The sequence below is a fragment of the Coregonus clupeaformis genome, chromosome 17 (genome assembly GCF_020615455.1).
Source record: "Coregonus clupeaformis isolate EN_2021a chromosome 17, ASM2061545v1, whole genome shotgun sequence".
NCBI classification, from domain to species: domain Eukaryota; kingdom Metazoa; phylum Chordata; class Actinopteri; order Salmoniformes; family Salmonidae; genus Coregonus; species Coregonus clupeaformis.
Genome location: NC_059208.1, coordinates 19056885 through 19069206, shown reverse-complemented (window position 1 = coordinate 19069206; position 12322 = coordinate 19056885). Strand labels below are relative to the sequence as shown.

The 12322-nt window shown below is 44.8% G+C and overlaps 1 protein-coding gene across 8 annotated transcripts in view; it reads left to right on the top strand.

Annotated features, from left to right (window-relative positions):
• LOC121585936 (polycomb protein SCMH1) overlaps positions 1–10269 on the top strand; it is a 51043-nt gene extending 40774 nt beyond the window's left edge. For 7 of the 8 annotated variants that reach the window (XM_045226131.1, XM_045226129.1, XM_045226132.1 and 4 more), the window contains 9 exons: positions 2574–2809; positions 3070–3246; positions 3399–3525; positions 3802–4002; positions 4276–4443; positions 4619–4744; positions 7299–7430; positions 7663–7796; positions 9568–10269. In XM_045226131.1, the coding sequence (XP_045082066.1) occupies positions 2574–2809; positions 3070–3246; positions 3399–3525; positions 3802–4002; positions 4276–4443; positions 4619–4744; positions 7299–7430; positions 7663–7796; positions 9568–9696 (1430 nt within the window). In that variant the 3' untranslated portion in view covers positions 9697–10269. The remainder of the gene's footprint in view (positions 1–2573; positions 2810–3069; positions 3247–3398; positions 3526–3801; positions 4003–4275; positions 4444–4618; positions 4745–7298; positions 7431–7662; positions 7797–9567) is intronic. The other variant, XM_045226136.1, reaches the window with a different exon arrangement.
• Positions 10270–12322: the final 2053 nt, after the last annotated feature.

Here is a 12322-nt window from a genome sequence, read left to right as displayed (position 1 = left end):
CCCCTTTGTGGCCGTAATGTACCCAACTGCTGCGGACTGCTGCGTTGTGCCCTCCTACCTGAGTGCGCTGCGCAATCTGAAGCGCCTCTCACTCCACTCACATGGCTCTCCGTCACGTGATCGGGTCTTTCTCACAGGCTACAAGTGAAGACGGACACAACGGGGACGCAACTGCGCGTGTCCTTATCCAATTCCGAGGTGCGTTTTGAAGATATTGGATGAACTGTCCACATTTACTTTTTGTCAGCCAGCAAGATGAGTAGGCCTAGCGAACAGCAAAAGCACTAGCCTATGTCAATCTACTATCCCCCATAGTACAAAAGTCAACCTATTCTATTCTGTGCGAGAAATAAATATTCCAAACAGTCTGGGACAGTTGTGCGATGCGATAGATCCCAAATTAATACAACCACTAGCATAAAACAATATTTTTGATGCATTGTGGCTGACACAACAGATCAGAACGTTTTGCTTAAAATTTTGATGAACTATTAGGCTATTTCTTCACATTTATAAGCGCAGCAATGCGCACATGTTAGTAGGCTATAAGCGCAAATGTTCCATTAGCGGAAAACACCTTTATCAAAAGTGACCGCAAATGCGATTATGCATGTAATGCTTTTATTATAAAGGTGCAATTGTATGGGGAAAATTATCTTTCCCAAACTTGAAACTCACACGCTGCTTATATATACCAGTTAGGCTCTACACCCTTGTAAAGCGGATTAATGTGCTTTATTTTAAGAAGTTATTTGGTCACTTTAGTTGTGATACAAACCTTATTGAAACATATAGGCCTATGAGCTAGGCTACATGAGGTGTGCGACTATGATTCGAAAAAGTAGCCAAAAAAAGGCATTGTTTCTTATGCTGGGCATTACATTTTACATTTTAGTCATTTAGCAGATGCTCTTATCCAGAGCGTCTTACAGTTAGTGAAAACATTTTTTTTTTATATACTGGCCCCCTGTGGGAATCGAACCCACAACCCTGGCGTTGCAAACGCCATGCTCTATCAACTGAGCTACATCCCTGCCGGCCATTCCCTCCCCTACCCTGGACGACGCTGGGCCAATTGTGCGCCGCCCATGTCTCCCGGTCGCGGCCGGCTGCGACAGAGCCTGGATTCGAACCAGGATCTCTACTGCCTTAGACCACTGCGCCACTCAGGAGTACATCATTCACAAGTGATAATATATAATTCACAAGTAATAGGCTAATATTGTCACCCATCAGACTATTTTTGATTTTAATCTTGTCTTTACATATACTAAATAATATGTGTGACATTTGTTTTGATTTAGAATGGACCATTATCATGCACGTATCGAAACGGGCAGTGGGAAAAAATACATGTCCATCTATGCACTTAAATAGCGAATGGAGGACGCTTTTCGCCGTGGTTTATTTTCATGCCAGCGAGGTAGGCTATACTCCTGTTGTAAATATAAGCAATGTGCTTAATATTAGAAATGTTAAGAAATAAATATAGTAGGCCTAGCCTATAGAATGCTGATGGGATCCTCCTCTTTTTATTAGCTGCCATCACTCTGTTTTCTCCCGCAATTGCGTAGCCTATAGAAATGTTGCGCAACATGAGCTCATGGGCTCACATGAAGTGTTTTGATTAGATTTTCAAATACATTTGCATTGATGTCAGAGTGATTAGAGGGACAATAGAGTGATGAGTACCAGGCAGTTAGCAAGTTTGGTAGGCTACTAATGACCAGCAGCAGCATCAGAGCTTGGAGAAGCCTAATTACCGTGACTAAACGGTCATGTGGAATTTGACTGCCTTCATGACCCGTGACCGCCGGTGTGGCAGTAATACAGTCACCGCAACAGCCCTAGGTGTGAATACTTTCTGAAGGCACTGTATAACTGATTCAAGATTTTTAGCCAGATTGTAATTGGGATGTTGAATTTGATGTTTATTTTTGATGGCGTAGAAGGCCCTTCTTGCCTTGTCTCTCAGATCGTTCACAGCTTAGTGGAAGTTACCTGTGGTGCTGATGTTTAAGCCAAGGTAGGTATAGTTTGTTGTGTGCTCTAGGGCAACGGTGTCTAGATGGAATTTGTATTTGTGGTCCTGGCAACTCTCTTTCTCTCTCTGTCTCTCATCCTTCCCTATGAAGGCAGGGCAGTAAGAGAGTGTAACACAACTTGCCTCTTTGTTCTGCAGCTGAAAGCAAACTGGGTCACCGTGGCCCTCAACACAAAAGCTGTCTGGGTCTATGTACACTTGTGTGTGGCCGGGTCTACCACTCCTGCTGTGTTGTTAGAGGCATTATTGCCTATCACTTGATCAGTGACTGTTTATGTCATTGAGTCTGTCATGATTTTGATTAAGTCGCTGCTCTTTCCTGGTTTGTTATTGTGGATTACCAAACAGTCATGGGCTCAATTTGATGCTACTTCCTAGTCTGACATTCATTTGTTTCCTGCCAGGCTGCATTTGAATGAATGAAGTAAATAATGAATTCCTTGAATGAATTCCTAGACTATTAAATTCCATCCATTTTGAACTTTTTTTTTGACACTCCCCCTATCTCTCGTTCTCTCTCTGGGGACAGCAGTGCTACCCAAGACCCTCGGTTGCCTTTCAGACGGTAGCGAGGGAACAGCCATGCACACCATGCCAGGACAGCCGCCTGGCCAACGGGGACGCAAGCCAGGCCGCAGGAAAACCAAGCTGACAGGGCCCTGGGGCCAGAAGGGGGCCGGAGTAGGACCGCAGGCCCCCCCGCCCGGAAAGGGACTGGAGCCTATCAAGGTCCCCAAGAAGAGAGGCCCCAAACCGGGGAGTAAGGTACAGACCAAGGACCCAGGTTGGGGAGTCATGGTTGGGGAGGGTTTGTGGGGTAGGGTTGGATGTTTCATCCTGTGTCGCAGCACCCAAACACTCTTTTATAATAACAACCTTATTGGTCAAAAGTTGAACAAAAGTCAACAATTCACTTCTATTCTAATTCCACTGCTACTGAGAAAAGTCATGTTTGCCCTCCAATTGACAACTAATGTGGTTGACCTAACCCTAACATTGTCCTCTCCCTCCTTCTCTGTGTTTAGTTGGGCTGGGCGAAGAGAGCAGGCTGGCTGGAGGGTGCCATGGCAGGCCCAGGGCGACCTGTGTCCCGGCCCAGAGGGAGACTGCCAGCCAACTGGGCCCAGAGGATGGCCCTGCAGGAGGGTCATGTGGAGTCCATCAAGATCCCAAAAAAGAGAGGGCCCAAGCCCGGCAGCAAGGTAACCACACACATACACAATTATATATTTTTAGGTACAATGTAACTAATCCAGCACCTGGGACAAGTGTTTTTTATGGATGAGCGCATTCCACCCCACTAAATGTTGTGTGTGTGTGTGTGTGTGTGTTGTGTGTCTGTCTGTGTGAACAGAAAAAACCGCGGGTGGTGCCCAACCCCGTGCCCGTTTCCCCCACCAGCAGTATGCCAGAGCCAGACACCAGCACGGTGCCCCTGGACAATGCCACCATCCCCAGCGCTGCCTTGCAGGCTGCCACAGGTACACATATACACACACACAAAGTAGTGCTCCGTCACTGCAATTAACACTCATGGATTTCTGTGCAGCGCAATGCAACTTTTATTATGAATACTTGTATGCACTCGGACATCCTTGTGAGTCAGTCATTGATGAAAATGTAATATTTGTTAAAAAAATATGTTTGGAGCATTAAGTCGAATCTGCCCTTTTCAGCCGGAGTGGTATACATGCTGAATGTTAGATGCCTCTGTGTTTGTGTGCGTGACTGCCGGCATCTACTTACGTGTCCCACAGTGTGTGTATACCTGAACAAGTATGGGAAGGTGGGCCCCCACTTGGACGGCCGGCGGGTGCAACAGCTGCCCGACCACTTTGGTCCAGGCCGGGTTTCCTCGGTGCTACAGCAGTGTGTCCAGGCCTGTGTGGACTGTGCCCACAACCAGAGCTCTGTCTTCTCCTGCCTCAAGCCAGGTCACGGAGGAGAGGTCATATCAGGTAAGGTCTGGGACTGGTACCTGCTTTCTGTATGGGCTATGGTTTCTGTAAGCTTTATTAGAAGTTTGGTTATAGAGATTTTTCCTTCATTTATTTCAAGCCTCCCTGTGCACTACATCAGGACCAGTTGTTAAAACAGACTGGTAGATCCTTTTTTCCTGAAATTTGTCAAACCAAAAGCTCTATATCTCCTTTTCACTTGGCATTGCTGCTAAGTGTGAGGAACAGTATTGGCTGTCTGAGCCTAACCCTTGCTCTCTGTGACCCATGCAGCCCACTTTGACCAGCAGCACCATACCCTCACCCTGCCCACGGTCAACAGCGTCACGTACGTCCTGCGCTTCCTGGAGAAACTCTGTCACAACCTCTACTGTGACCCTCTGTTTGGCAGCCAGCCCGTCCCCCGAGGGGGCCAGCATTACGACAGCCACACCTACCCAGGTCAGCACACACTGTACTGGGGCAAAACCTTGGCTTTTCTGTTGGTTCAGGACAGAAAAGGGTTGTCTGTTTGTTTTTGGCCTTTTCACCATTGTAACAGTGTCGATTTGAGTCAAGTCTGTAGGTATTGACTTTTCACCCCTCAGTTTTTCTTTTCTGTTACTACACCCTCCAGAAAGGAGAAGTTTTAGGGAGGGCCTCACGACAGGTCCAGGCAGAGGCTCCAAGCGGTTCCTTCAAGACTCCTACTACAGCCCCCTCCCCCACAAGCTGGCCAAAAACCTCTGCCTCTCCTCGGAAGGTACAGCTCCTTAGGAACTCCTTAGGAACTCCTTAAGGCTCCATTTAGAATAACTTGATTGATAAAAATAGAAACATGCACCTGTAATGGGACAAACGAATGGAAAACATTTGTGTACAAGCAAAAACTCTTATTTTAGGGTGTAGCTAGGACTGTGGAGGTCATGACATTTTGTTAGCCGGTTTTTGTAACGCAAAAGTCTGCCGGTCTCACGGTAATTGACCGTTAATTAACATAAACATGTTTAGCATCTCCGCGTACAAGCTGCTGATGCGCGCGCCTTTGGAACATCTACAAGTCTTAAGATTATACTTTTTTAAATGTAGATGTTCCAAAGGCTCGCGCATCAGCAGCTTGTATCTTGTCAGCTAAGTGAACAAGCCTACAGCCTATGGCATGGAGCATAGCCAGATAACATACTGTAGGCCAACTCATATTCTGTTCTTCTGAAATACATTTTCTTCATATCATAATGTTACTTTAGACCTGACTATAATAGATTTATTGTCATGATGTATATTAAATGTAATATACACCATCACAACAAATCCATTATTTATTTTAGTCTGGTTTAAAGAAACAAGATATGAAGAAAATATATTTCAGAAGAACAGAATGTGAGTTGGCAATACTGTATGTTATCTGGCTATGCTCCATGCCAAAAGCTGTAGGCTTGTTCATTTAGCTGACAAGATATGCTTAAGTCCTGTGCCATTATTTTGTATTAAATGATTTTATATAATTGAACTTAGCTGAATAAAATAGAAAGGATATTTTTCCCATTCCAGAGCGAGTGCGCAAATGAAGTGGTTATGTTGAGCGTAAAAGTGATCATTTGAAACAGATCCTATATGCTACATTTAGAGTTATTTGGCAACTTTAGTTGTGAATGATACAAACCTTAGAATGTCTTACAAATCAAAACATATGGGCTGCATGATGCTACTATAGGCTATTTATGATTTGAGAAAGTCACACAAAAAAGCACTGTTCCTTGCCTCAGACTGCACAGCTGTTCTCTTATCAAGTGACCATATTTTCACCCATCAGACTATTCTCAATTTAATCTTGTCTTTACTAATATGTAAAATGTGTTTAGATTTAGAATGGCCCATTATCAAATGGGCAGGAACAGGGGCAGGGGAAATAGACATGTCATCTGCATGCACTCGAATATGCGAATGGAGGTGTTGCGCTTTCCCGCCAATCCGTTTTTCAGTGATGCCTGGTAGGCTACTTCGGTTTTATAGCGGAGCTGTGCTTAATATGAGCAGCTGAGAAATAAATATAAGAACACTTATTTCACTCCATGAATCAACCACTGTTTGAGGAGCATGCTCTTCCTGCGCGACAGGTGATATTCCGCCAAAACTCTGTATGCCATGGGCTCTCCAACCCTGTTCCTGCAGCTGCCCGGTGCTTATTTTGGGAAACCAAGTGAAATCTGTTCGGGAACATCGATGGTAACATGTTTTCGCAACAAAACATATTCCACTAAACTGTTGACAGCCCCTCTGCACGCTCGAGAAAGGAATAAAGGAGAGAGAGGAGGAGATGGAAACGCACGGTGGTGAGATATTCTGTATAGCTAAAGGTAATGTGTCACCTAATTAATTATGCAAATATAAAACATTCCATATTACTAGGCTATTCAAAATCAAATACAAATTCACTATAATTGTAGGCTTATCTGTAAGCCGCCCTGCACAACCAACAGCATCGCCTAGGGCTATATTTTCTCTCCCAGACTCGTGGATAGACATTTTGGAGCGTAGCATAAGGTAACCAGTCCATCCAGTATGCATAATAATACAGTCCATACTCAAAGGCGATTACTCAAATTTGTTTAATTTTGGAGTATAGGCTAGACCAATTATGTACCAAAGACATCTTAAAACAGTTTTGTTTTATGTTTTTTTGCCATGTGTAATATGTGGTAGGCTATGTATTGTGTAACGGCACAATCATAATTTTAATTCAGGTATTTTTCGGGCTTGCGATCATAAGCCTATGCGTATGCATAAGCTCATGCGTATTGGTGTTTTGAATAAATCACCTTAGAAGCGCTGTCCATTTTGTTGTGTTAGGCTTTGAAACAACATCCACAACGACCATGTTTTACACTGTTTCAACCTGCTGTTGAACTTCTTTCTTCAAATTGATCATCACAGTGAGGTGAGTTTTAAAAGCACGATACTGTTTTGTAAATAAGTGTTTGATGTGATTTTCGATTTCATTTGCATTGATGTCAGTGGTTAGAGGGACAATAGAGCCCTGAGTACCAGGCCATTAGGACCTGATGGTCGTTAGCAAGTTAGGTACTACCAAAGCATGTCCAGAGTGCATAAGAGGAGATTACCGTGCCTCAACGGTCACATGGAATTTTACTGCGGTCATAACTCATGACTGCCGGTGTGGCGGTAATATGGTCATCGCAACAGGCCTAGGTGTAGCCAGTAATGTCCCACTAAGCAAACTTTTTGACTATAGTTAAACTACAGGCTACAGGTGTGTCACTTGGGCCTTGTCATTGACTCTCCTCTCCATGTTCCAGGTAAGCCCTTCCTCATGGAGAACGGTGTAGGGGAGTCGGAGCACTTAAAGAAGAGCCCCCTGTCCCCAGGCTCGACAGGGCAGCCTCTGGGCCTGCGGTCCCCCACCAAGTTGCTACATCTCAACTCTTCAGGTAGGGGATCATCTTTAATGCAGTGCATGTCATTAAAGGCAAAAATTATATTGTCCAGTGGATTTGTTTTAATTTTTAGCCAAGCTGAAAATTATGATTATTTATGGATTGTGTATGGCTTTTCATTAACACTTTAGATGGAGTTGCTCCTCATCCCATAATAACAAAACCCACTGGTGATTGGTGACTAATATTCCTCTGTATCTCTACTCTGACCCGTCATCCGACACAGGCTCTGAGCGTTTCAGAGAGAGCCCTCGGCCCAGTGGCCAGGACCCCAACCTGTGGACGGTGGAGGACGTCATGCAGTTCATCAGAGACATAGACCCCCTACTAGCCCCCCACGCAGACCTCTTCAGAAAACACGTACGTATCCACAGAATTTAATAGAACAGTAGTATCCTATTGTATCTCTATGTACGTATCAGCCTGACAGAACACTCAGCAAAGAAGGACACTTAAAGTGCATTCGGAAAGTATTCACGCCCCTTGACGTTAAAGCCTTATTCTAAAATTGAGGAAATTGTTTTTTTCCCCTCATCAGTCTACACACCATACCCCATAATGACAAAGCAGATTTTTATACATTTGCAATATCACATTTACATAAGTATTCAGACCCTTTACTCAGTACTTTGTTGAAGCACCTTTGGCAGCGATTACAGCCTTGAGTCTTCTTGGGTATGACGCTACAAGCTTGGCACACCTGTATTTAGGGAGTTTCTCCCATTCTTCTCTGCAGATCCTCTCAAGCTCTGCCAGGTTGGATGGGGAGCGTCGCTGCACAGCTATTTTCAGGTCTCTCTAGAGATGTTCGATTGGGTTCAAGTCCGGGCTCTGGCTAGGCCACTCAAGGACATTCAGAGACTTGTCCCGAAGCCACTCCTGCGTTGTCTTGGCTGTGTGCTTAGGGTCGTTATCCTGTTGGAAGGTGAACCTTCGCCCCAGTCTGAGGTCCTGAACGTTCTGGAGCAGGTTTTCATCAAGAATCTCTCTCTACTTTACTCTCTTCATCTTTCCCTCAATCCTGACTAGTCTCCCAGTCCCTGCTGCTGAAAAACATCCCCACAGCATGATGCTGCCACCACCATGCTTCACCGTAGGGATGGTGCCAGGTTTCCTCCAGACGTGACGTTTGGCATTCAGGCCAAAAAGTTCAATCTTGGTTTCATCAGACCAGAGAATCTTGTTTCTCATGGTCTGAGAGTCTTTAGGTGCCCTTTGGCAAACTCCAAGCGGGCTGTCATGGAAGCCATTCCTCAGTAAAAGGCATGTCTGGCCACTCTACCATAAAGGCCTGATTGGTGGAGGGCTGTGCAGAGATGGTTGTCATTCTAGAAGGTTCTCCCATCTCCACAGAGGAACTATTGAGCTCTCTCAGTAATCATCGGGTTCTTGGTCCCTCCCTTCTCCCCCGATTGCTCAGTTTGGCCGGGCTGCCAGCTCTAGGAAGAGTCTTGGTGGTTCCAAACTTCTTTCATTTAAGAATGAAGGAGGCCACTGTGTTCTTGGGGACCTTCAAACTGCAGACATTTTTTGGTACCCTTCACCAGATCTGTGCCATGACACAATCCTGTCTCGGAGCTCTACAGACAATTCCTTCGACCCCATGGCTTGTTCTTTGCTCTGACATGCACTGTCAACAGTGGGACCTTATATAGACAAGTGTGTGCCTTTCCAAATTATGTCCAATCAATTCAATTTACCACAGGTGGACTCCAATGAAGTTGTAGAAACATCTCAAGGATGATCAATGGAAACAGGATGCACCTGAGCTCAATTTCGAGTCTCATAGCAAAGGGTCTGAATACTTATGTAAATAAGGTGTTTTTGTTTTTTAAAGACATTTGCAAACATTTCTAAAAAGCTGTTTTCGCTTTGTCATTATGGGGTATTGTGTGTAGATTGAGGAGTAAAAAAAATAATTGAATCCATTTTAGAATAAGGCTGTAACGTAACAAAATGTGGAAAAAGTCAAGGTGTGTGAATACTTTCCGAATGCACTGTATATTATGCCATTGTTTTTAGTGGAAGGATTTTTTCAGGCTTTTGTTGAGTTTATAACCTCCATAGCAAATGAACATAGCATATTCCTCCATAGCAAATTAAAATGTTATCCCACTCCAATGTGTTGCAGGAGATTGATGGCAAAGCCCTCCTGTTACTACGCAGCGACATGATGATGAAATACATGGGCTTGAAGCTCGGGCCTGCCCTGAAACTCACATTCCACATCGACAGGCTCAAACATGGACGCCCTTATTGAGCTCATCAGCATCCCCCCACCCCACCCCACTACTACGACTCACGCCTTCTCCCCTCTACAGGATATAATGCACTGCATACTACTGGACTGACCATCACATGTAGCATCCGCCAGTAGGCTATGATACCTGGTGTCATATATCCCCCTCCCCTTTCTCTGCCGCATCTAAGAAGCCCTGTGGCAAACTTATCTTTTTTACATTTTATTTCTGTTGTGTGGCACAATCCAGCCCTCACGGCAGCATGGGATATGCAGACTGACTGACTCGCCCACATCTCCTCATCCATCATGTTACTCGCCTGTTTTTCTATTCCATATTCTCTTACAACAACCTCTACCAATGATGCACTCCCTGTGTGTAGCCATTTCTTACTGTAATGGCCATTTTATGCCAGAGTTTTTATTACATTGTTTTTGATCACATTCTTTTTGTTTGATCGAGTACCTTTCATTTTTTGTACCCTCCCTGAAAATAAGGACTTGCCGTTTTGTACGAAATATGTATACTGAACAAAAATATGAACGCAACATGTAAAGTGTTGGTCCTGTGTTTCATGAGCTGAAATAAAAGATCCCAGAAATGTTCCATACGCACAAAAAGCGTATTTCTCTAAAATGTTGTGCACAAATTCGTTTACATCCTTGTTAGTGAGCATTTCTCATTTTCCAAGATAATCCATTCACCTGACAGGTGTGGCATATCAAGAAGCTGATTAAACAGCATGATCATTACACAGGTGCACCTTGTGCTAGGGACAATAAAAGGCTGCTGTTTTGAGGGAGCGTGCAATTGGCATGCTGACTGCAGGAATGTCCACCAGAGCTGTTGCCAGAGAATTTAATGTTAATTTCTCTACCATAAGCCGCCTCCAACGTAATTTTAGTGAATTTGGCAGTACGTCCAACCGGCCTCACAACCACAGACCACGTGTAACCACGCCAGCCCAGGACCGACTTCTTCACCTGCGGGATCGTCTGAGCCCAGCCACCCGGACAGCTGATGAAACTGTGGGTTTGCACAACCGAAGAATTGCTGCACAAACTGTCAGAAACCGTCTCAGGGAAGCTCATCTTCGTGCTCATTGTCCTCACCAGTGTCTTAACCTGACTGCAGTTCGGCGTCGTGTCCGACTTCAGAGGGCAAATGCTCACCTTCGATGGCCACTGGCACGCTGGAGAAGTGTGCTCTTCACAGATGAATCCCGGGTTTCAACTGTACCGGGCAGATTGCAGATAGTGTGTATGGTGTCGTGTGGGCGAGTGGTTTGCTGATGTCAATGTGAACAGAGTGCCCCATGGTGGCGGTGGGGTTATGGTATGGGCAGGCATAAGCTATGGACAATGAACACAATTGCATTTTATTGTGATGAGATCCTGAGGCCCATTGTCGTGCCGTTCATCCGCCGTCATCACCTCATGTTTCAGCATGATAATGCACGTCCCCATGTCACAAGGATATGTACACAGTTCTTGGAAGATGAAAATGTCCCAGTTCTTCCATGGCCTGCATACTCACCAGACATGTCACCCATTGAGCTTGTTTGGGATGCTCTGGATCGACGTGTACGACAGTGTGTTCCAGTTCCCACCATTATCCAGCAACTTCACACAGCCATTAAAGAGGAGTGGGACAACATCAACAGCCTGATCAACTCTATGCGAAGGAGATGTCTCGCGCTGCATGAGGCAAATGGTGGTCACACCAGATACTAACTTGTTTTCTGATCCACGCCCCAACAGATGCAGATCTTTATTCCCAGTCATGTGAAATCCATAGATTAGGGCCTAATTAATTTATTTCAATTGACTGATTTCTTTACAGTGAGGGGAAAAAAGTATTTGATCCCCTGCTGATTTTGTACGTTTGCCCACTGACAAAGAAATGATCAGTCTTATAATTTTAATGGTAGGTTTATTTGAACAGTGAGAGACAGAATAACAACAAAGAAATCCAGAAAAAAGCATGTCAAAAATGTTATAAATTGATTTGCATTTTAATGAGGGAAATTAGTATTTGACCCCCTCTCAATCAGAAAGATTTCTGGCTCCCAGGTGTCTTTTATACAGGTAACGAGCTGAGATTAGGAGCACACTCTTAAAGGGAGTGCTCCTAATCTCAGCTTGTTACCTGTATAAAAGACACCTGTCCACAGAAGCAATCAATCAATCAGATTCCAAACTCTCCACCACCAAGACCAAAGAGCTCTCCAAGGATGTCAGGGACAAGATTGTAGACCTACACAAGGCTGGAATGGGCTACAAGACCATCGCCAAGCAGCTTGGTGAGAAGGTGACAACAGTTGGTGCGATTATTCGCACATGGAAGTAACACAAAATAACTGTCAATCTCCCTCGGCCTGGGGCTCCATGCAAGATCTCACCTCGTGGAGTTGCAATGATCATGAGAACCGTGAGGTATCAGCCCAGAACTACACGGGAGGATCTTGTCAATGATCTCAAGGCAGCTGGGACCATAGTCACCAAGAAAACTATTGGTAACACATTACGCCGTGAAGGACTGAGATCCTGCAGCGCCTGCAAGGTCCACCTGCTCTAGAAAGCACGTATACATGCCCGTCTGAAGTTTGCCAATGAACATCTGAATGATTCAGAGGAGAACTGGGTG